At 44.4% G+C, this 25,112-nt stretch overlaps 1 protein-coding gene across 1 annotated transcript in view; it reads right to left on the bottom strand.

Annotated features, from left to right (window-relative positions):
- Positions 1 to 25,112, bottom strand: part of MYCBP2 (MYC binding protein 2) — a 937,772-nt gene that overhangs the window by 897,096 nt on the left and 15,564 nt on the right. Inside the window, 1 exon segment of the mRNA XM_030200587.1 lies at positions 16,406 to 16,481. Coding sequence (XP_030056447.1) covers positions 16,406 to 16,481 — 76 coding nt within the window.

Raw genomic sequence — 25,112 nt, 5'->3', positions numbered from 1 at the left:
AAGAAAAGCCTGATGCAGCAGCAAAATGAACTCAAGGGAGAAATCCCCCAGACTGTGCACTTCTGCAGCCTGGGCCACGGCCCTAGAGGCACCCTCAACCGGCGCTCGCAAGAGCGGGGGAGAAACATGCTGCGCATCCAAAATGGCGTCCAGTGCGAAACTCCGAGGAGCCGCGCGGGAAAAACGGCGCTTAACTTTTGCCGCTTTCTTGCTGTCGCCCGAATCAAGGGCGACCATAGCATTAATGTCTCCCACCTCGAGGGCGGCCCAAGAAGAAGCCGTCCGAGCAGAGTGGCCGGCCAAAATGAGGGGGGCCAGCAGCGGGGGATGGGCGTTTATGGCACCGGAGGAAGAACCGGGACACTGACCGGACTCCAAACTGACGCCCAAAAAAGGCGATTCAGGCTTTGAAACCCCCGCATCCCCGCTAGACGCGCACATGCAGTCCGGGGAGCGATTCTTCATGCCCTCGCCCTCCAACGCCATAAGCCACGTGGAGACCGCACGGGGAACCCCCTGCCCGCTACAAAAGGTAAAAATTACCTGCTTCTCGCTCCAAGCTGTAACGAACTGGTGTCCCAGTGAGCAGCAGCAATAAACACTGATATAAACGTTGAAATAAACGCCCTTAAAGGACGTTCAAAATGTTTTTTGCGGTTTTTTTTTTACGGAGCCAGCGGGAGGGGGGGAGAAAAGAAGGTACCTGGCATCACCAGGTTTGCACTTCCTCAAGAAGAGCCCTAGCCAGAGCTGCTGCTGTCTGTGACTACCACCTGCTGAGATAGAGAACATACTGAGGAGTTTCCGGCAGCACATGACCACATATAGGGAGGCAAAAGGATTGCTATCTCCACCTGCTGGTAGATGGACACAACCAACCAGTCTATGGATTGATCAGCATGATATGGAATTCACAATATAAATAAATCAAAAAAACGTGAACTTATCTTGCAACGTTTTATCAGCATTCTTGTTAAGTCCTTGCTTCACTCTTTCAAGGTAGGGTTGGGGGGGGGGGGGGGGGGGCTCAGCACACAAGGTAAGGGAGCTATGTTCCTAGGAGAATTTTATGAAGTCCACGGCAGTGCCCCCTAGGGTGCCCGGTTGGTGTCCTGGCATGTCAGGGGGACCAGTGCACTACAATGCTGGCTCTTCCCACCTCCAAATGGCTTGCATGTGGACGTTTTTGACATGGACGTCTTTGGTTTCAAAAACTGCAGAAAGTCAAACGTCCATGTCTAGGGCCATCCAAATTTAAGGATTTGGATGTCTCCGACGGTATTTTTGAAACGAAAGATGGACATCCATCTTTTTTCGAAAATATGGGTTTCCCCGCCCCTGGTTTTGTATGTTTTGCAAGGACGTCCAAATCGCAACTTGAATGTTTCTTTCGAAAATGCCCCTCTATATGTAATAATCACATGTAAATGGATTAAAGTTAGATATTTGCCAAAATGTGTAAAACAATCTGTTAAAAATAATCAGTTGGAGCGTACAGAGGAAGGTAAGTCATATTGTTGGTTGAGTAAATCAAGGAGGATAAATTTCCCATTATTGAGCAACTGAGACAGACCATTTTCCAGCTTTCTTCCATATACACAAACTGAGATAAAAGGAGTTCTTCTTTGTGAATAGAGGTATTAAGCAATAAAGATACTCATGCTGACTGCAATATCTTTTTTTGAAATACGGCAACCAGAACTAAATGCAGTATTCATGGTGAGGTCACACCATGGAGCGATACAGAGGCATTTAAGTATTTGGTCTTATTCACCATCCCTAATAATTCCTAGCATCCTGTTTGCTTTTTTGGTCGTCACCACACATTGAGCAGATGATTTTAGAGTATTATCTACAACGAAACCTAGATCTTTTTCTCAGTTGCTGACCCTTAAGGTCGATCCTAGTACCAGGTAACTTTTATTTGGATTATTCTTTCCAATGTGAATCATCTTGCATTTGTCCACATTAAGCTTCATCTGCTATTTGGATGCCCAGTCTTCCAATTTCCTAAGATCTTCCTGCAATATTTCACAGTTCGCACGTACCACCTTGAATAGTTTTGTGTTATCTCCAATGTAATCATCTCACTCTTCCTTCTGATTTCCATATCATTTATAAATATGTTAAAATAGTACCAGTCCCAGTACAGATCCCTGTGGCACTTCTCTGTTCACCTTCTTCCATTGAGAGAAATGACAATTTAACCCTACCACTTGTTTTCTGTTCAATAACCAATTCCTAATCCACACCAGAACATTGTCTCCTATCCCATAACTCTATTGTCTCAGGAGTCTCATGAGGAACTTCAAAAAGCTTTCTGAAAATCTTGACACACTACATCAACCTTTATCCATAAGTTTATTACAGGGCCATTAGATGACTAGCTTTGTTACTCTCTGCATAAAAGTTAGATTTTTGGAAAGAGACATTCAAAGTGGCCTCATGAAGAGAGTAGAGTATTATATTTGTATTTCAGATTTTGTAGGGTTTGGTATGCTGTAGTATCAGAAGTAGATTGAGATTCAAGAGATTTTATACCAAGATTCCAATATCGTTTGGCTATACATTTCTGTGTGGTTAACCGAGGCATTAACTGTTTAGAGATTAAGAAAAAAGTGTTCTAGAATAGCTCAATTGTGGTGCTGAAAAAAAAAAAAAGGTGAAGTCATGCTGAGTGGGATTAAGTAAGTGCAAGGGATCTGTAAGATCTAGCAAGCCTATGAGAGAATGAATGTTAGAGGCTGCTTTAGTTTGTCAATATGAGGAGTTAGGTTTCCTGTTCAATACAGGATCTATTACTTGATTGAAATCACCTCCTAAAATTATGGGAGCTGGTCCCAAGGATAACATCCCAGCAGTTACATCCTGAAAGAACTGAGGGTCATCTGTGTTTGGTGCACAGATGTTAAGTATGTTTACAGGATTATCATCTATAAAGGAGGGAAAATCCAACTCAACTTCCACTGTTATCAGAGACCTGTTTGATTAGACTGCACTGTAGTGATTTGTGAATCAAAATAGACATTTCTTTTTCGGGAAAAAGCTGAGAAAGCTACAAGCTTAGAAAGCTATTGGGGTATACATCTGTTTTTTTTAGTCCATAGCCATCTTGTGACAGCAAATAAGTTTTCTGGATAAGTGCTATATCTGTATTTAAACGTTTTAGATATAGCAAAAGTTTTTTCCTCTTTACAGGGTTATTTAGCCCCTTAATATTTAGTGAAACTATTCACATTCAGGGAGGTAAATCACAATGTTTTCATATAATACATATATTACTAGTGCATGATAAGAGGACAACAATAGGTCACAATTAGCATACAGAGAACTTTAGTGTATAAAAAACAGCATTATAATTATTGAAAAACATGTTATAACACAAACAGTAAAGAATTAAGGTCAGTAAGTATCAAGCCCACAAGGAATGCAGGCTGGTACTGGCTATCAGAGACCTGTGTGAGTGCACAGTGAGGCTGCCTGAGAAGCAATGAGACTAAAATGTTAAGTTTCTTTGAAGAGTAAGCATATTAGCGGACTGGAGTGTATAAAGCGAGAGAAAGAAATTAGGTGTTAATATTGGGTAAGAATTAGTGAAATATTAACATGCTATGGACAGATTCATGTTAAAGTGGTGAGAAGATATCTGAGAAAGAGAAGTGTGAAAGGAGTACAGATCTGCCAAGAAATCAGTAGAAATAAGGCATAGCAAGATAGAGGCAGGAAAATTACCATGGTGAAGGTTCAAATAAACAAATATATCATTGCTGACAATAGTAAACGTTATCAAATACTTTGATAAATTTAGCTTGCAATTGAAAGTGCAAAATATAACACTGCAATTATATAAATATAAACTGAGAAATATCCATATATAATGACAATTTTAAACCTTAGAAACTATTGTGTAGTTTCATATCAAAATGAGGGAGATGTTTCAAATCAATGGAGAAGTAAAATATCACATGATAAAATGCAATTAAAAAAAAAAACCCAAATATGCAGACAGTTGACTACATTGAAATTTTATGGCATGCTTTGCTGCAGAAGGTATAAACTTCCTAAAACAGTGGCGCAGTTAGTGATTATCTGGATCAAGGAGCACATGAAAGAAGAGGAAAGAGAATGGCAAAATCAGCATAAGCAGCCCTGGAGGTTTCTGTTCAGTGCACAGGAAACACACCAATCACATACTAGGGAGTTAATGTGACTTTGAGCAAGAATTCAGTCCAGTGTGAAGAGGAGATTCCTTCTAGCAGTGAAGCAGTTTGTCTCAAGGCCTAGGGGCAAATAGAACAGCAATCAGCGTGAACAGCTGAGAAGAACTCTGATCAGAAGAGAGGAAATTCATCAATTGGTTGATGGAGAGGTAAAATGTGACTGGTTAATGTCAGAGCAATCAGAAGGGATATTTAGCAGCACTGTAAGGGCAGTGATTAAAATGCAATTAACTGCAAAGTTTTTAACATATTAAAGCTTTTGATCAAACTGCTATGGTAAAAAAATCACTGCTATCTAAATGAAAATAACATGAAACCTATAAAATTTAAAACACTATTGTAGTGGTCCATATTTCGCTTACTGGAGGACTCTGTTTTCTGCTCTCACTGCTGTGGTAACAAATATACTTAACTAGACACTTTCTTTGTCTATGTCAACAAAAACCTGCAAATATAGCGTGAAATATGGAAGTGGATGTAGGCCAATTGTTCAGACTCATGTTTAGAAACTAGCCCCTACAGGCAAGGATTCTTTCCATTTACATTTATCTATAATGCACTACAACCACACTCTGGTTAAAAAAAAAAAAAAAATCATTCCCTGTTGCTAATATGTCCAAAAGATTCTATAGCAACACTTATATAAGGTTCAGGTTCAATTTATTTTGATATACTGCAAAAATCACAGAAACTATCTAAGCGGATTACAAAGCCAATATAATGGGGGAAAACCTTAATAGCAGCAAAACATAGACCTGAAATAGAATAACAGGCAATAAGAGAAACAAAAGGAAATCACAACAAAAGGACCCCAGAAAAGATAACGATGGACTAGGGAAGACAAGAGGTAGTATGCTAGACAGTGAGTACAGAAATTAGCACAACTCTACATAACCTTAGGTAATGAACTTCAGGAGTTCCTTCACTATTGCAGTTGTGTCGGGTACTAAATCTCAGTCCTGGCTCAAAAAAGAAAGGAAAAAAAAAAAAGTTTATGGGCAAGTACTCAGAGCTTGAGCTAATTTTAGGCTATAAGATTTTTGCTGCTAATGAGAGATAAGGCATAAAAGGCGGCAGAATGTAATCTCTTCCCCCCACACAAAAAAAAATTATATGCATATACACACACACATATATATATATATATATATATATATATATATATATATATATATATAATGAATAAAAGGAGAGTGAATGTGATGGTAGTGACATCAAAAAAACAAGTATTGTCATTATACACTAGAAAGTGAAGGGGGATTAACCCCCATGTGCCATTAACACATACCAGAGGTCAACACAGACAACAAGGCCCCACCTTCTGACAAACCTGAACACACCAACTCACTCTGCTGGGGAATGGGTCTCCGGAGCTGCTGCTTTCTCCTAACAGGGCTTGCCATGGCTCTCAACCTCTGCAGTATGCTCTTTATTTTCTCTCTGCTTTTTTAAGTGACCTTTATTCCCCAGCAAACAGCTGAAGGAATAAAGCCAGTCACTTAATTTAGGGTGAGTTTTCTGTTTTGTTTTTTTAACCTAAGCTCTGGCAGGGGGGGCACTGGGTTTGGAAAAGGGTTGAGACTTGAGGGTTGGACCCATCATAGCTCACCTGAAGCAATGACCATGGCCTGAACCTCAGGAGCAACATTATCCAAAAAAAAAAAAAACTCAATTGCAAGAGACACAGACCATGGACTGCACCTTGGGGAGTTAGACCTACCAAAGCAAACCCCGAGTCTCTCCAGACCATTCCCACTAGTGTAAGCACTTTTAGACTATTAGTCCAGGCACTAATACTATCTAAACTGGATTACTGTAAAGCGAAGATACTTACCTGTAGCAGGTATTCTCAGAGGACAGCAGGCTGATTGTTCTCACATGTGGGTTGACGTCCGCGTCAGCCCAGGAATCGGCATTTTGTATGCAAAATATTAAAAATGCTTTGCCAGAGTCTTCTGACGCGAGTGCAGCGTACACACCGCATGCGCAGACCGATTTCCCGCCCGTCGCATGACCGCGTTCCCTCAGTTAAATCAAAAAGCATAAAAGAAGCAAACAACAACTCCAAAGGGGAGATGGGTGGGTTTGTGAGAACAATCAGCCTGCTGTCCTCGGAGAATACCTGCTACAGGTAAGTATCTTCGCTTTCTCAGAGGACAAGCAGGCTGCTTGTTCTCACATGGGGTATCCCTAGCAACCAGGCTCACTCAAAACAACGAACACTGGTCAACTGGGCCTCACAACGGCGAGGACATAACTTAGAATGACCTGAAACCATAAACAACTAAGTGAGAGTGGAGCCTGGAACAGAACAAAAATGGGTCTAGGGGGGGTGGAGTTGGTTTCTAAACCCCAAACAGATTCTGCAGCACTGACTGCCCAAACCAACTGTCACGTCAGGTATCCTGCTGAAGGCAGTAGTGAGATGTGAATGTGTGGACTGATGACCACGTTGCAGCCTTGCAAATCTCTTCAATGGAGGCTGACTTTAAGTGAGCCACTAACGCAGCCATGGCTCTAACATTATGAGCCGTGACATGGCCCTCCAGAGTCAGCCCAGCTTGGGCATAAGTGAAGGAAATGCAATCTGCTATCCAATTGGAGATTGTGCGTTTTCCGATGGCGACTCCCCTCCTGTTTGGATCAAGGGAAACAAATAACTGGGTGGACTGTCTGAAGAGCTTTGTCCGCTCCATGTAAAAGACAAATGCTCTCTTGCAGTCCAAACTGCTTTTGCCAGGGCGGGTATGAAGACGGGGAAAGAATGTTGGCAAGACAATCGACTGATTCAGATGGAACTCCGACACCACGTTTGGCAAAAACTTAGGGTGCTTGCAGAGGACTACTCTGTTGTGATGAAACTTGAAATAAGATGCATGCACTACCAGGGCCTGAAGCTCACTGACACTACGAGCTGAAGTAACAGCCACCAGAAAAGTGACCTTCCAGGTCAAGTACTTCAGATGGCAGGAATTCAGGCTCAAAAGGAGCTTTCATCTGCTGGGTAAGAACGACGTTAAGATCCCATGACACTGGTGGAGGTTTGACAAAAGCAAACCTCTCATGAAGCAAACAACTGAAGGCTGTCTAGAGATAGGCTTGCCCTCTACACGGCGATGATAGGCACTAATCGCACTAAGATGAACCCTTACTGAGTTGGTTTTAAGGCCAGACTCTGATAAGTGTGGAAGGTATTCAAACAGGGTCTGTGTAGGACAAGAGGATCTAGGGCTTTGTTGTCACACCAGACAGCAAACCTCCTCCATTTGAAAAAGTAACACCTCTTCGTGGTCTTTTCTGGAAGCAAGACTTGGGAGACACCCTCTGAAAGACCCAAGGAGGCGAATTCTAAGCTCTCAACATCCAGGCTGTGAGAGCCAGAGACTGGAGGTTGGTATGTAGAAGCAACCCCTCGTTTTGGGTGACGAGGGATGAAAAACAGTCCAATCTCCACAGTTTCTCGGAGGACAACTCTAGAAGAAGAGGGAACCAAATCTGATGCGGCCAGAAGGGTGCAATGAGGATCATGGTTCCCAATCTTGCTTGAGATTCAGCAAAGTCTTCCCCACCAGAGGTATGGGAGGATACACATACAGAAGGCCTGTCCCCCAATGTAGGAGAAAAGGCATCTGATACTAGTCTGTTGTGGGCATGAAGCCTGGAACAGAACTGAGGGACCTTATGATTGATCTGAGTGGCAAAAATATTCACCGAGGGGGTGCCCCAAACTCGGAAAATCTTGCAGACTACACCCATGTTCAGTGACCACTCATGAGGTTGCATTATCCTGCTCAACCTGTCGGCCAGACTGTTGTTTATGCCTGCCAGATAAGTGGCTTGGAGAAACATGCCGTGACAGCGTGCCCAAAGCCACATCTAGACGGCTTCCTGACACAGAGGGCGAGATCCGGTGCCCCCCTGCTTGTTGGTGTAAAACATGGCAACCTGATTGTCTGTCTGAATCCAAATGATCTGGTTGGACAGCCGATCTCTGAAAGCCTTTAGAGCGTTCCAGATCGCTTGCAATTCCAGGAGGTTGATCTGAAGTCCTTTTTCCGGAAAGGACCAAGGTCCTTGAGTGTGAAGTCCATCTACATAAGCCCCCCACCCCAGGAGGGATGCATCCGTTGTCAGCACTTTTTGTGGCTGAGGAATTGGATTGAATCGTCCACCACTGAAGGGAATTCCGAAAGTCGGTCGACAGTTGGATCACATCCTCTAGGATCCCCCGTAGCCTGACACCACTGGGAAGCTAGGGTCCATTGAGCTGCTCTTGTATGTAGATGTGCCATGAGAGTTACATGAACTGTGGAAGCCATGTGCCTCAGAAGTCTCAACATCTGCCGAGCTGTGATCTGTTGAGACGCTCACACTATGGACACTAGGGACAGGAGGTTGTCTGCCCTTGCCTCGGGAAAATAAGCACGAGCTGTCTTTGTGTTGAACAGAGCTCCAATGAATTCCAATTTTTGAACTGAGGTGAGATGGGACTTCACGAACCCCAGTAGCTCTAGCACATGAATAGTCATTTGCATGTAGAGCACTTGCCTCCAAGGTGCTCTTCACCAGCCAATCGTAGAGATAAGGGAACACATGCACTCCCAGTCTGCGTAGTAATGCTGCGACTACCGCCAGGCACTTTATGAAGACTCTGGACGCAGACGCCAGGCCAAAGGGCAGTACACGGTATTGAAAGTGCTGTGTTCCTATCCGAAATCGAAGATACCTACTGTGACCTGGAAGTATCGAAATGTGTGTGTAAGCATCCTTTAAGTCCAGAGAGCATAGCCAATCGTTTTCCTGAATCATGGGAAGAAGGGTGCCCAGGGAAACCATCCTGAACTTTTCTCGGACTAGAAATTTGTTCAGGGCCCTTAGGTCTAGGATGGGACGCATCCCCCCCCCCCCCCCCCCCGTTTTCTTTTGCACAAGGAAGTACCTGGAATAGAATCCCAGCTCTTCTTCCCCTGGTGGAACGGGTTCGACCGCATTGGCCTTTAGAAGGGCAAAGAGTTCCTCTGCAAGTACCTGCTTGTGCTGGGAACTGTAAGAATGAGCTACCGGTGGGCAATTTGGAGGTTTGGATTCCAGATTAAGGGTGTATCCTAACTGGACAATTTGAAGAACTCACCGGTCGGAGGTTATGAGAGGCCACCTTTGGTGAAAAAACATCAACCTCCCCCCTACCGGCAAGTCGTCCGGTACGGACACTTTTATTGAGGCTATGCTTAACTGGAGCCAGTCAAAAGCCTGTCCCTTGCTTTTGCTGGAGAGCCGCAGTGGTCTTAGGCGCACGCTGTTGATGAGAACGAGCGCGCTGGGACTTAGCCTGGGCAGGCTGCCGAGAAGCAGAAGTGTACCTACGCCTAGCAAAGGAATAGGGAGCACCCCTCCAAAAAAACCTCCTAGATGAGGAGGTAGTAGCAGAAGACGCCCGGCAGGAGAGAAAATCCATAGCATCATTGTGCTTCTTGATCTGGTCAACAAGATCTTCTACTTTCTCACCAAAAAGGTTATCCCCCCAGCAAGGAACATCCGCCATTCCCTGCTGGACAGAATGATCCAGGTCAGAGACATGCAGCCATGAGAGTCTGCGCATCACTATACCTTGGGCAGCGATCCTGGATGCTACATCAAAAGTGTCGAACGTACCCCTGGCCAGGAATTTTCGACACGCCTTCTGCTGCCTGACCATCTGGTGAAAAGGTTTGGCCTGCCCCGGAGGGAGTGCATCAACCAAGCTGGACAGTTGCCATACCGACGGACACTCGTGAAGAGCTGGTATGTCTGGATCTTGGCAGCGAGCATAGCGGTCTGATACATTTTCCTTCCAACAGAGTCCAAGGTTCTAGATTCTCTGCCTGGGGGCGCCGAGGCATAGTCCCTAGTGCTCTTGGCTCTTTTGAGGGCGGAGTCCACCACCATGGAACTGTGAGGTAGCTGAGACTTCATCAATACAGGTTCACCATAGATCCGATATTGGGATTCAGCTTTTTTTCGGGATCACAGGATTAGACAGAGGGAACAACCAGTTTCGCATAAGGACTTCCTTCAGTACATTATGAAAAGGAGCAGTTGCAGCCTCTCTAGGTGGAGAAGGATAATCAAGGACCTCGAGCATCTCAGCCCTGAGCTCATCCTCAACCTCCATAGGGAAGGGAATAGCCTCAGCCATTTCCAGGACAAAGGAGGTAAAGAATAGACTCTCTGGAAGAAAAAGTCTCCTTTCTGGTGGAAGGGAAGGTTCACAGGGAATCCCATAGGCCTTGTCAGAAGAAAAGTACCTGGGATCTTCCTCTTCCTCCCACGAACGCTCATCTTCACTATCGGACAAGACTTCCCTCAGAGCAGTCCGAAACTGAGCCTGCCTCAACACCGAGAACATCCTCGATGGCGGTGCCAAGAAGCCGACGCCCACCTAGACTGCAGTGGCAGGTGGCACCGAGGTCGGGGACCTCACCACAGGCAAAAGGCCAGATGCCACTGCAGCAGACGGTACGGAAGGCGCAAGCACCCCAGACACCGAAGCAGACTGGCGCAGCAATCCTTCCAGAAGCTATAGAAGCAGGGCCCTGATGCACTCGTCGAGCCACCGTCAGAAAAGGCTGTGGGGTCGGTAAAGGAGCCAGTGGCAGAATCTGTGGAGTCTCTGAAGCAGGCACCGGGATACCGGAAGACCGACCCATCGGCACCTCCTGAACAGAGGGGCAGCGATCCTCTTGGCGCTGATGCTTCTCAGGTGCCGATTTCCTCGACGCCCCGGAGCTCCCAGCACCGTATGTCGAAGGAGAACGATGACTGTGCTTCTTCGCCTTTGTTCGACGCCCGTCATCGAGACTCCTCGGTACCAATGACGATGTGGAATCCTCACGTCTCCTTAAGGCCGGGTCCGATGAAGGTCGGTCCCGGGGGGCCTACATAACAGGAGGCTGCGAGGCGGGTGGAGACCCACTCAATGCCACACTGCTCCAAGCGCAAATTGGTCTTTCAGCAGCCATTACCTCCGCTCCCGACGTCGATGCTTCCCTCGATGTCGAAGGAACGGACGGAACCCCAAAAAGCTTTTCTAATTGGGCTTCTCGAGACGCTTGTGTCCGCTTCTTCATACGAAGACACAGACTACAAGTGGCTGGGCTATGGTCAGGCCTAAGGCACTGGATACACCAGGCATGGGTATTGGTACCTGAGATGGTCCGGTTGCACCGAGTACAACGTTTGAAGCCGCTGGGTGTCTTCGATGACATGGAAGGTGAAACGGCTTCGGCGAAATCAAAAGAAGCAATTGTACCTATTACCGAAAAAAGGGCACAAAAAAGAAAGGGGATTAGCCGGCCGCGTCGAAAAACAAAGGAAACTTGAAAAGGAGAACAAATCTAAAAGACACTACGGGAACTTTTTTTTTTTAAACTGACAATTGTAAGTAAAATAAAGAAATAATTAGCAACAAATAGCGAAAAAATTCAAAGTCTTTTCTTGGGCCCGAAAGGAGCAGAGATCAAAGCCTAACGCACCTCAACACGGAAAAAGAACTGAGGGAACGCGCTCACGCGACGGGCAGGAAATCGGTCCGCACATGCGCGGTGCACACACGCCAGAAGACTCTGGCAAAACATTTTTTATATTTTGCTTGCAAAATGCCGATTCGGACGTCAACCCACATGTCAGAACAAGCAGCCTGCTTGTCCTCGGAGAACGTTGTGTACATCTGCTGTACTAAAACTGCAGTTCAACGTTTACAATTAATTCAGAATACTCCAGCTCAACTGATTTTCATCTGGCAAATGTGATCCTGCTTCACTGTTGTTGCAGAAGCTACACTGGCTCCCCATATTTGCCAGATCAAAATTTAAGCTTTGTACTTTGTTTTTTAAGATAATGCATGGTGATGCACCATCTTATTTGACAGATTGGGTTACCTTTTTTTCATATGCAAGCTAGAGCTTTAATAGTAGTAGAGCTAGAACCTGTAATCAAAAGTTATTTCCTTCTACTAGATGAATTATCAAGCAGCTTCTATATGGAATATGCTACCTCTACAGCTTCAGGTCTTGACAAATTAACCTTTAGAAAGGTTTTTAAGACATTTCTATTTACAGAATCCATTTGATCAGATTGTTATTTATGTAGTTTTTTGCTATTATGTAGGAACTTTCTTTTGTAATCTGTAGTGAACCATCTGTGGCATTCACGGAATAAAAGCGGCATATAACATGACAGAAAAAGCAGAACAAAAAACCTCCGCAGGTCTTTAAAAAGTTGCAACACACAGAGCAAAGGTGAAGAACAAAAGCAACAAATGCTCTTGAATGTAAAAAAGCATCCTTAATTAGCAAAACAAGACTCGACACGGACCGTGTTTCAACCATTTGGCTGCATCAGGAGCCTGAATAATGATATAATGTCTGTGTTGTAAAGTGACATCTCCTAGTCAATGAACACAACTAGATGCAACCAAACATCAACTGTATGGCTCAGAAAACCAACAGTGTATGAAAGAAAAATGAGTTCAGTGCAAATGCCCACCTATATTGATAGCTGGCCCAACATAGTTCTCCAAACTCTCACATAAGCTAAAGAGGTAGACCACTTCCTGGTACTCAACAAGGTACCAATAACTCTAGATGAGCAACTTCTTCAGCCACTATGCCCTCGAAAGGGCCAAGATGGAACAAAAAGAAGCAAATCAATAAAAAAAAAAGTCCAATTTATTCACCACTAAAAACAAAGTGATAATTAAAAGCCTGACACGGCTGTTTCACCCTATCCAAGGGCTGCATCAGGGGCTTGCAACAGAACCCAGCAGATTCACCACAACTGCTGCTGCTGCTTTTCCAGTAAAACGTTGTTTAAACCAGTTAGTGAAGTACTGTGAGAGCATCTCTGGTTACTGTTGCAAGACCCTTTTTGTTCAGTCCTGGATATTGTAGATTGACTGCCTATTTGTTTTCTTGGACCTCACAAGGGTCAAGCCATAAGAAAGAAATGATCTATGCTTGGCATCTGAACAAGACCCTGAGTTAACAGGTTATCTGTTTGGGAGAGACAAATGGGGTCCCCTTACTAAGTCTCCGTACCACAAGTGTTGCAACCAATCCAGAGCAACCAGAATCACCAGCCACAGATGTCCTTCAATCCACTGAACTATTTGTCCAAATCAGCGGAAGACAAAACATCCCTTGACTGGGCCATGGCTGCACCAACACATCAATCCCTGCTAACAGGGGCTCTTTCTGCGACTGAAAAACCAACAAACCTTCACATTCGACCCCAGCATCGGGACGTGGACTAAAAGGCGCTCAGCTATAGTGACCACTCCCCCAGATATAGGCGATTTTAGCTGAGGAACTCCACCTCTACACTGGAAACTCTTAGCTCATGTGCTGCTGAAAGCCAAAAAAGATTTTGCTCTACCCAGGCCATGAGAATTTGAAGAACACACAGGTTAGAGGTTACAAGGGACTACATTTGATAGAAAAACAATTGAGCCTCCCTCATACCAGGTCACCCGGGATGGTTCTTGGACTGAGGTTATGCTCTTCTGGAGCCGGTCAAAAGCCCGTCCCCGGTTTTGACTGGGGAGCCAGCTGGGACTGAGGGTGGGACCGACAAGGGCAAGAGCACTGGGACTGCTGAGAAAAGAGAGGAGGCAGCTGAAACCTACACATTAAGAGTAGTAGGCCTGTTGCCTAGGCCCACTTGAAAATCTCCTGGATGAGGATGGAGCTGGAGGCTGCCAAGAAAGGGAGTAGATGGAGTCAGTGTGCTTCTTTATGAGGTCAGCGACCTCCTCCACCTTGTCCCCAAAAAGACTGCCTCCTCAGCAAGGAGCGCCTGCTAATCTCTCCTGAACCGCTGGTTCTAGGTCAGAGACACGCAGCCATGAGATTCTTCATATCCCCACACCCATGGCAGAGAGTCTGGATTTCAACGTCAAAAGTGTCATAACTGTCCCTGGCCAGATACTTTCTACATTCCAGCTGCTTACTGGCCAGCTAGCAAAGCTCAGCGATTTGCTCCTGAAAGAGACAGTCTGCGAGATTAAGCATACCACACAGCAAAGACTTTAAGTAGATGCTCATATATAGTTTGTACAACTGAATGCGGGCAATAAGCAGAGACCTGAAAAACATTTCTCCCAAACGATTCTAGTGTCCAAGCCTCTCAACTTGGGGGAGCTGAGGCACAAGTCCTGAAAATCCTAGCTCATTTGAGGGCAGATTCAGCTACCAAAAAGAGTGATCTGGGAACCGTCTGCATACGATACTGTATATCCACTTTCTCAGGTGCAACCTGCATTGAGAGGGAAGATTACCAGTTCTTCGTCAGTGCACCTTTAAAGATAGAGTGTAATGGAACCATGGCCCCTTCCTTAGGAGGTGACTCATAATCCAGGACAAGACAACATTTCTGCCCTGGGTTCCGTCTACAACTTAAATGGGATGGCCGAACCCATCATCTTCACAAAACCTGTGAAAGAGATCCTCAGGTGAAGATCTTGAGGTGGGGAGGGATAAGAAGGGACCCCACAGGACTTTGTTTCCAAGAAGTAATGAGGGTCCTCCGAGTCCCGTAAGCGGTCCCCAATCAGACTCTCACAGCATGCAGACTGAACAGAGCGAGTCTGTGCCTGCCCCAGCTCAGTGTTACCACGCCCATGCCCCAAAAGGTGTCGGGGGTACATCTCTACCCTCAGATTGCTCTACCCTCAGATTACAGGGAAGCTTCCTCCCCCAATTTTGAGCGGAGGTACTGCATGGGTCGAGGTTGACACCTGTTGTGGCGCTGGCAAAGACCGCTCCACAGGTGAGGTATGAGCCTCAGGAAGAAGCTGGGGCTGAACCAGAGCTGGCGCAAGCACCCTTGATGCTTGTGCAGTATGCAGCTGTAGAATCTGTGCCAGCTCCTCCATGAGCATGGCTCAGTATCTTTCATCGAAGACAGGCATCACCAAAGGCTAGGGAGTCAGAAAAGGGAGAGTCTGCAAAAGGAGTGTGCCAAACCGAAAGCAGAAACCTGGCTGCCTGGAGACTAGAGCACCAGCACCTCCACCAAGGAGGGGGAACACTCCTACCAGTGCTGGCGTTTCTCAGGTACAGGTGATGCCGATGCCCTGGCACTCACCATGCATCGAAGAGGACCGATGTTTGTGCTTCTTGGATTTCCCCCGGTGCTGAGAACTGTGGTCCTTCAGTGCCGACGAGGAATATGTTGAACCCATACGTATCCTCAGCGTCAGGTCCAATGCTGACCGGTCCCGGGGATGACTATCAGCACCCAATGTCAAGGGCAGTGAATACCTTCTCGATGCCAGTGCAGCCCCAGTGGTAGATGTCTGGGCAGCCATCGAGGTCAATGCTTTCGGTGCCAATGTTGATGGATCAAGCCTTCGAGGAGTCAAAAAGCCAAACACGCTAAGAACTAAGAGAGGAAATTAAAGACAAGGAAGAAATGAGGGGGAAAAAAATTAACTGCATGGGAAGGCACTGCAAAAGCAAAGGAAAAAGCATTGAGGGAAGACTGTGAAGATGAATCCTCCTTGCTCTGCAGAATTGACTGAAGAACCCAGTGAAACTGCTAGAATTTTCTTAAAATATCTATACGCTAGCTAGCGTCCGCACTAGGCTCCATCAGATGACATCACCCACATGTGAGAATACAACAGGGCCTGCTTGTCCTCGGAGAAACCAATAAAACAGATATTACAAGGTTACCAGTAACATTTGATTCAAGAGACTCAATCACTCATGATAACCACCACAGCCTATGAACTAGGGGAGGAAAAAAAATCAAGACAATTGTCAAAGTGAAAGAGGATAGAGAGTGGCTAAGAGGAGAATCATTTAAGAGGAAAAAAGAGCAAACTTGAAATTAACATTTCTTAAACTATGTTTAAGCGTATATTGTAAAAATATAAAAGATCTTAAGAAAAAGGAAGGTTGATTCAAAGACACTTAGAAAGCCATAATCAAAAGGCTTCCTGTTAAGCATCCTGACAAAAAAAAAAAAAACGCAGCTCAAGCAAAACTACAATACTGTATTTTCCCCCCAGTTTAAGTTTGTCCACTGCACTTGCACTGGCTACGCACACATACACATCATACTCCATCACAAAAAGCAGGTATGGACCAATTCAGCCCTATTTTTCCAAATCAGCATCTGCTTTCATTCTTTTATAAAGATCTTACCTTGCCCTGAGTTTTCACTTTGGATTTTGTCTTCTGCTTCCTCTTGAGCTTTTTCTTGTTGACAATTTTCTTACTCCTAGGGGGGAAAAAATTGAGGTTTTAAAAAAAAAATTTAGAAAGGTAAACAGAACTCAAAATAATTTCCCTACATACAAAGATCTTAATTCAACAGAATTTTAATAGAGAATTAGACAATTCAACACTTACAATCTTAAGAAACACACTAGCATCCATATACTTGCCTAAATTAAGTTACAAAAGATTTAACCCAAACCACACAAGAGTAATCCTTCACACCGATTAAACATGCATAACATAGCATAAAGATATTTGTTATTTGCTAAAGATCCCTTCAACAGCAACTAATAGCTACAAGTTAACATTTGCATTACGTCACAAAAAGATGGTTTTAACAGTGCTACTAGATGCAGTCTTCTCGAGAGACACATCGACAGACACTAAGCCCTGGACGAGTTCTACAATACACATTGTATGCTGTATATCCAAGTGCAGTTCAGAGGCCAGTATCATAAAAATTGAAGTAATGTCATACTGGGTCAGACCAAAAGTCCATCAAGCCCAATTATCTCATTTTCAATAGCAGCCAATCAAGGTCACAAAAATAACACTAGATGAATCTCAAAAAGTAGCAAGATACTTACTTGCAGGGATAGTGTAGACTCAGGAAAAGTCACTACTTAATAGTGGTTTAAAAACTACGTGGGAAGGTACTGCAAAAATCAGAGGAAAAAGTATTGAGTGAAGACTGCGAAGATGCATCGTTCCTGCTCTGCGGAAAAGCAAAGACTGAGGGAGGGGATTGGGGAAAACAAATTGCTACAAGTGGAGCAAATGTGGATAAATAGACTAAACAACATAAAATATGAATAAGATGGCCGCCGACTAAACATCACGCTGTCGGCTAGCTCCGGGTGACTTAGTTTCACCAGACTGAACATTGGGCTAAAATCGAGCCAAACCGGCGCATCCTGTACATCGCGCAGATAACTAGCTACAGTAGGGCTGATTTCGGGCTGAAAGGGGTCTGTTACTGCGAAGAAATTGAGCTGACAGCAGGTCAGATCCAGCCACCGATCCACCAACTGTATGTCGCGCTGACGGTTGTCGCCCATTACCTTGACCGATCATTGAGGCAGATCTGGCCTACAATCGGGCTCAGCCAAAACATCACGCTGATAGCTGATTCCGGGCTACATCGGGTCACCGCTCGCACATAGCGCTTCCCTTCGCTTGTACATCGCGCTTTCTTTCCGGGGCCGCTCCTTTCTGGTGTCTTTCCCTGCCTGAGAGTGGTTCCGGCGCGCCATCCTTCAGTTTCCATTTCTGAGTTGCAGAGGAGGAGCCCCATCTCAATGCTAATCAGCTGTTCCCTTGGATTTGCAGTGATGGAGGTCCCTGGCTGCAGTGCCCCAGCGGTTGCGGCTGCGGAGGACGACCACTGGTCCGCCATCTTGTTTCCTGCTCTGATGGCTGCGTCGCTGTGGACGTTTGTCTCCAACTTCATTTGTTCCATCTGGGCCCTGCTGCAGTCCCGAATTGGGGATCATCTCGCTGGTCTTCTATGTGTGAGCCTGGTTTTTCATCTCTCTCCTTGGCCCGCCAGGACTGAATATAAATAGACAGGCTTCTGAAGAAGCTGAATTCAGCAAAATGGACAGCTCCATTGAGCCTAGGACTGAAAAGCCAGCAGAGATAAAAGTGAAACTTCAGATTTTAAAAAATACTGAAAGTGCCAGCAGCTGGCAGTGTGAATTTTATTTATAATAAGGAAAAAAATACATTAAGGAATTAAAGGGAATTTTTGTTGACCTATGATGATGGTCTCCTATGAGGCTTTTTAAATGTGCCTAAATTACAGCCACCTCTAATGAGGTCTTCCCCCCCCCCCCCAATAAAAATAATGAATGAATAAATGTTTGAAGTGGGATTATTAAAGGAACATCAGTTTACTATAATATTAGTTATAAACTTACTCTGCCAGGCTCTTATCCAAATCTTTTTTAAACCTTGCAATATTATAAAACAACTTGTCAGATGTTTTCAGCATTTTGATGTACAAGTAGTGAGAAACATGGTGGCTACCCAGGAGTACTGTGGGAATCTTCTCTGGCCTGCCGTTCCCAGGCTCTGCAGCTCTGGCACGCTCTTAAGAAGCTGCAGCCGGTTCTCAGTAATGATTTGGCCCGGGTTCAGCAGCACTTCTCACTCCACCTCCTATGGGAGTGTACAAGCCTCTCTGTGGCCACCTACATACCCAGGGTCCTCCAAGATGTCCAAGCACTGCCTCCTCCCTCCAATAATTCAGTACAGCCACACTTGCTCTCTGCCCAGGCTGATGCAGCAAGGCTCACACTGACACATGCACAGGCCAGCAGCATCAGAGGTCACCTGATCTACTGGTGCATGCGTATGTATGTGCCAGAGTATGCCTTAATGTATCAGTCCAGGAAGAGAGCAAATGTGATGATGAATTACTGAAGGGAGGACTCAGAGGACTTGCACAGTGGCAGTTAACAGTGGTTTATCATCAAAACAGTAAGTGTTTGTTTGGCGTTATGAGTCCAAGATGAGGACCGATAAGGGGGATGGAATGTGGGTACAGGGAGGGGTGTGTGTATGTGTGCATATGTGCAATGGGGGCCTGGAAAAAAGACGGATGGAGTATGGGTGCAGGGAGGAGGGCTGGAAAAAATATGAATGGTGTGTGTGTGTGTGCAGGGAGGAGGGCTGGAAAAAATATGGATGGTGTGTGTGTGCAGGGGGGCCTGGAAACTCACCACCAAGGACAGATTTCCCACCAATTTATATATATATTTTTTAAGACAAGGGTGATGGGTGGGGTTGAGATTTGCTTTAAAACTGTTGTGTTTGGATGCATGCTATTTGTGGCAATAAAAATACAATGTTAAAAACTGTAATTATTTAACTTTAAACACAATCTTTATACTTGGTTTGTTAAATAATAAAAATATATATATATCCTTTAAACAATGATGGTGCGCCCTGATAATTGCTGTGCCGATGTACTATAACAGGTAGGCACAAATATATTTTTGGTAGCATATCGGGGGGGGGGGGGGTTATGAGGGGGGGCAGGGGTTGTATCCTGGAACAGAAAAAAATAGGGTGGAAAATGATAGAACTGAATTCAAATCCCCAAAAAGATTCTGGAGAAGTGACTGGCCAGGAGAAGGAATAAAAGGCCTTCTCTTTATACTAGAGAGCAAACCACTTGCATTTGAAACTCTAGACCTTCTCATAGAATCTCTTCTCATAAGCCAGAATTACTTGTGAAATGATTTCAAACTCAGGGAAACAAGTGTTACCTTACCAACATCCAAGCTGTGGGGCAAGGAACTCGATGTTGGCATGTTATAGAGCCCCTGAGCCTGCATAATCAGTGTTGAAGACTTCCTCAGTCTTAGGGATTCCCTTATGGAAACAAAGGGCACCACATTTGTCTCAGTCAGTAGGGAGGAGACCAAAATCATGCTTCTCTGAACCCTTGAGTTCTAGGAGAACTTTACTATCAGAAATACTGAAGGATTATCCTATGGAAAACCCACCTCACCATTTAGGAGTTTAAAAAAAGGTTCAGACAAGTTTCTGGAGGAAAACTCCATAGCCTGCTATTGAGATAGACATGGGGGAAGCCACTGCTTGCCATGGGATTGGTAGCATAAAATGTTGCTACTATTTGGGTTTCGGTCACTGTTAGAAGCAGGATACAGGGCTAGATGGATCATTGGTTTGACTCAGTATGGCTATTCTAATGTGTCCCTTTATCTAAAACTATCACTTCAGTCAGTAAGGCTACCAAAACTGTTTCAGTAATGAACTGAGATCTAAACCCAGATTGCATTTGATCCAATATCTGATGACAATCTAAATATCCTTGAAGTCAATCAGCAACTATTGCTTCAATAATTTTTGTCACACTAGGTAAATTTGACACTGGCCAGAAACTACTACACATGTGTATCTAAAGTAGTATTTTTTAGTAAAAGGAACAGAATTTTTCCCATTCGGGCAGTCCCAGTTTGTAAAAACTAATTCATCAAAAGAAAAAAATCACTATATTAAAGAATCAGGAAGCTCTTTAACAAACTTGCATAACATGGATCGAACAAACTTCTACCTTTTGCAAATCTTCTTTTATATATATAGATATATATATATATATATATATATATACAGTGGTGGAAATAAGTATTTGATCCCTTGCTGATTTTGTAAGTTTGCCCACTGACAAAGACATGAGCAGCCCATAATTGAAGGGTAGGTTATTGGTAACAGTGAGAGATAGCACATCACAAATTAAATCCGGAAAATCACATTGTGGAAAGTATATGAATTTATTTGCATTCTGCAGAGGGAAATAAGTATTTAATCCCTCTGGCAAACAAGACCTAATACTTGGTGGCAAAACCCTTGTTGGCAAGCACAGCGGTCAGACGTCTTCTGTAGTTGATGATGAGGTTTGCACACATGTCAGGAGGAATTTTGGTCCACTCCTCTTTGCAGATCATCTCTAAATCATTAAGAGTTCTGGGCTGTCGCTTGGCAACTCGCAGCTTCAGCTCCCTCCATAAGTTTTCAATGGGATTAAGGTCTGGTGACTGGCTAGGCCACTCCATGACCCTAATGTGCTTCTTCCTGAGCCACTCCTTTGTTGCCTTGGCTGTATGTTTTGGGTCATTGTCGTGCTGGAAGACCCAGCCACGACCCATTTTTAAGGCCCTGGCGGAGGGAAGGAGGTTGTCACTCAGAATTGTACGGTACATGGCCCCATCCATTCTCCCATTGATGCGGTGAAGTAGTCCTGTGCCCTTAGCAGAGAAACACCCCCAAAACATAACATTTCCACCTCCATGCTTGACAGTGGGGACGGTGTTCTTTGGGTCATAGGCAGCATTTCTCTTCCTCCAAACACGGCGAGTTGAGTTCATGCCAAAGAGCTCAATTTTTGTCTCATCTGACCACAGCACCTTCTCCCAATCACTCTCGGCATCATCCAGGTGTTCACTGGCAAACTTCAGACGGGCCGTCACATGTGCCTTCCGGAGCAGGGGGACCTTGCGGGCACTGCAGGATTGCAATCCGTTATGTCGTAATGTGTTACCAATGGTTTTCGTGGTGACAGTGGTCCCAGCTGCCTTGAGATCATTGACAAGTTCCCCCCTTGTAGTTGTAGGCTGATTTCTAACCTTCCTCATGATCAAGGATACCCCACGAGGTGAGATTTTGCGTGGAGCCCCAGATCTTTGTCGATTGACAGTCATTTTGTACTTCTTCCATTTTCTTACTATGGCACCAACAGTTGTCTCCTTCTCGCCCAGCGTCTTACTGATGGTTTTGTAGCCCATTCCAGCCTTGTGCAGGTGTATGATCTTGTCCCTGACATCCTTAGACAGCTCCTTGCTCTTGGCCATTTTGTAGAGGTTAGAGTCTGACTGATTCACTGAGTCTGTGGACAGGTGTCTTTCATACAGGTGACCATTGCCGACAGCTGTCTGTCATGCAGGTAACGAGTTGATTTGGAGCATCTACCTGGTCTGTAGGGGCCAGATCTCTTACTGGTTGGTGGGGGATCAAATACTTATTTCCCTCTGCAGAATGCAAATAAATTCATATACTTTCCACAATGTGATTTTCCGGATTTAATTTGTGATGTGCTATCTCTCACTGTTACCAATAACCTACCCTTCAATTATGGGCTGCTCATGTCTTTATCAGTGGGCAAACTTACAAAATCAGCAAGGGATCAAATACTTATTTCCACCACTGTATATATATATACCCTGTTCAAATGACAGTACCTCTATCTCAATCTGTTGAATAGGAGGAATTCTTTCTACCTCTGTTGTCTGATTTTCCAATGGGCCTGGGCCTAGTCCTGTAACAAGAATTAATTTATCTTGGGGGAAGTTGCTCAAAGCATGTGCTGTATTTCTAAGCCTTTAAGAGCATGTGCTCCGACCATGTGGTCTAACACAAAGGCTGTGCACGTCCAACCTTAAAAAAAATAATTTATTTCTACTACAGGTACTATAAGAATTAAAATATAACATTATAAGAAATATTTAATTTGGGGATATATTGCTCCAGAGCACTCGCCAATATTTATAATTTCTCCACCAATTATCTATTAAGATAATAATATTCGCAATTGCAAGAATAAAAGGAATTAAGTATATTTATTGCATTGCATTAACCTGCATTACCAGGTTTAAGAAATCAAACAAAATAAAACATGGAAAAGAAAATTTTGTTTGATTTCTATTGATAACATTAAGAGTGGACTAACACGGCTACCACACTCCTCTACTTAAGAACATATGTGAAAAACAGAATATATATTTAGCTTCAAAAGGAGTTTATTTTAAAATACAATTGCAGCGATTAATGTTGGAGTGAGAGATAAGAGTCTTACAGAGAATCTGTGCTTAAAGTAGGTAGCAGGTTTTAAATCAGAAGTTATAACTTACAGAAAAATCTTTGTTATAGAGCATGCTGTGGTCCAGTGAAGAGCCATGAGGCAGAGGCAGGTCCTCACAGCAGGCAGGTGGGCTGCAGGTCCCCAGAGCAGCAGATTTCCAAGAGCAGATTCCCAAGAAGCGCGTGAGCTGGGCTTTTCCAGGCTTTTTATACAGTCTGTTTGCAGGGAAATATATGAGTGCATGTGCTGTGTGCATTTGCTTCCTGGTTTGCACTGGATAATTTGCAAGGCATTATGGTTAATGTAGTCTGTTCACATGATCACATTATAAGTCTTTCCTTTCTGCATATGTCCTGGCGTCTTCAAGTCTGATAGCTGATGGGAGGGGGCAGATATATATATCTGAGGTAACTAGCAAATGGTTTGACAAGCAAATGCCTTGTTTATGGTTTTCCTTTGTTTTCAGTACCTGGATTTACACTTTTCCACTCTCTGTCTGCTGGTGGAGATGTCTTGATGAGCCTTCAGGTACCCACCTTAGTCATGCTTTTGTTACCAGTCCTTCAAGTGGGCGGAGAAGGAAGTTTTATATCTCTGTGAAGCAGTGCCCTTTTGTCTCTGTTAAATGTTCCCAAAGGGAGGGGGAAGAGGGATTTGGAGTTCAGATCAGTTTCCCTGTTGCAGTTTCAATAAGTCTTTTAAAATTGTATTTTTATATTGTTATATATTTGTATCTGATTCAGCACAATCAATTGACATAGTGCTCAATAATTCTGACACCATGTTACAATCCTAGTCTGTTTTTCCACTTCCCCCTTGTTGATCTCTCCCTAAGTTCACTTGAGATCTCTTTTCCATTCTTCTTCCTTTGTCCTCTTTCATTTTTGTTTCATTTCATTAGTCTACCTCACTGTCGACCCATAGCTAGATACTCCTCATCCTCCATTCTCTTTACACTCTAGTCTTCAATTTCTTTCTTCGTACTTTTCACCTACATAATAAGATTTCCATCTCCCATTCCTCCTGGTCTTTAATCCACCCTACTTCACCCACTCTTAAGTCCCCTATTTCTACTCATTGTACTCACACTCTCTCCATCTCTCATCTACCTTCTTTTAAATCCCATCATCTTGTCAGCCCCAACTTTATCACTCATCCCCACCTCTGCCTTCAGCCCATTTCTTTTCTTTTACCCTCCCCTTCCCCACTCAGGCTCCTATTCCTACTTTCATCTTCTCCATTTCAACCTCTCATACCATCTCTTTCCTCTTTGTATCTCACTCCCTCCATGTCCTCCTGTCCTCTTCTATTACCTCCCAACCCCTCCTTAGAATCTCCAGATAGAGAATGACACAGGGATGGGGATCAGAGCCCATAGGGACGGGGTCAAACATTGTTCCTGAGTCATTCTCTAAAAGCTTGAGAATAGCCTTAAACAGGCTGTTCCAACTAGATGGAATAATATCTACAAAATGTTAGTATCAATATATAAAAACTTAACACGTCTTAGACAACTGACAACTGAATTCAATGATAAACTGCAGAAGCTGCTTTTGGATTTAAATGAAGCTCTGTCAAATGATATATTTGTGTCTTGTCTGCCTTTGATGTGGCAACAAGAGTCTTGTCTGTTGATAAGACTCCTATTGCTCAAGTATCTTACTGTTCATGCAACGGATTCATCCATTGTTGCTGGCATCAAGGAACATTTCCAACACTTATTTTCTTGTTCATCCACTATACATATATAGAGACGTACTACAGGAGTCGATGTCGACACCTGATGAGGCATCGAATACCACTCACAGGTAGATTAGGGGCCTCAGAAAAGCGCCCTCGATGCCTGAGCAACATGCAGCTGAAACATCTGTGCCAGCCTCTCCATGAACATGGTCCAGTACCACTCATAAAGGGAAGGCATTAGAAAAGACCGGGAAGCTGGTTCGAAGGCAGGCTGAGAAAGAGCCATGTTGAACCGGAAGCGGGAACTTGGCTGCTCGAAAAGTGGCACACCACCACCTCCACCAAAGAGAAGATTCTAGCCTCTCTGCGCCAGCGGTTCTTGGATTCTGATGCTTCTTTGGCTTCCCCTCAACACTCAGCATCACAGTCCCGTGGCGGCAATGAGGATGATGAACCCGTACATGTCCTCTGTGTCAGGTCCAACATTCACCGACCACTGGGCCTATCAAAGCCCAATGTCGGAGGTGGAGACCTCCTCAATGCCAGTGCACTCCCAGTGGTAGA

Source organism: Microcaecilia unicolor, chromosome 4 (genome assembly GCF_901765095.1).
Source record: "Microcaecilia unicolor chromosome 4, aMicUni1.1, whole genome shotgun sequence".
In the NCBI taxonomy this organism is placed as follows: domain Eukaryota; kingdom Metazoa; phylum Chordata; class Amphibia; order Gymnophiona; family Siphonopidae; genus Microcaecilia; species Microcaecilia unicolor.
Note: the sequence above shows the minus strand (reverse complement) of the source record. Positions and strands in the feature narration are given on the sequence as shown.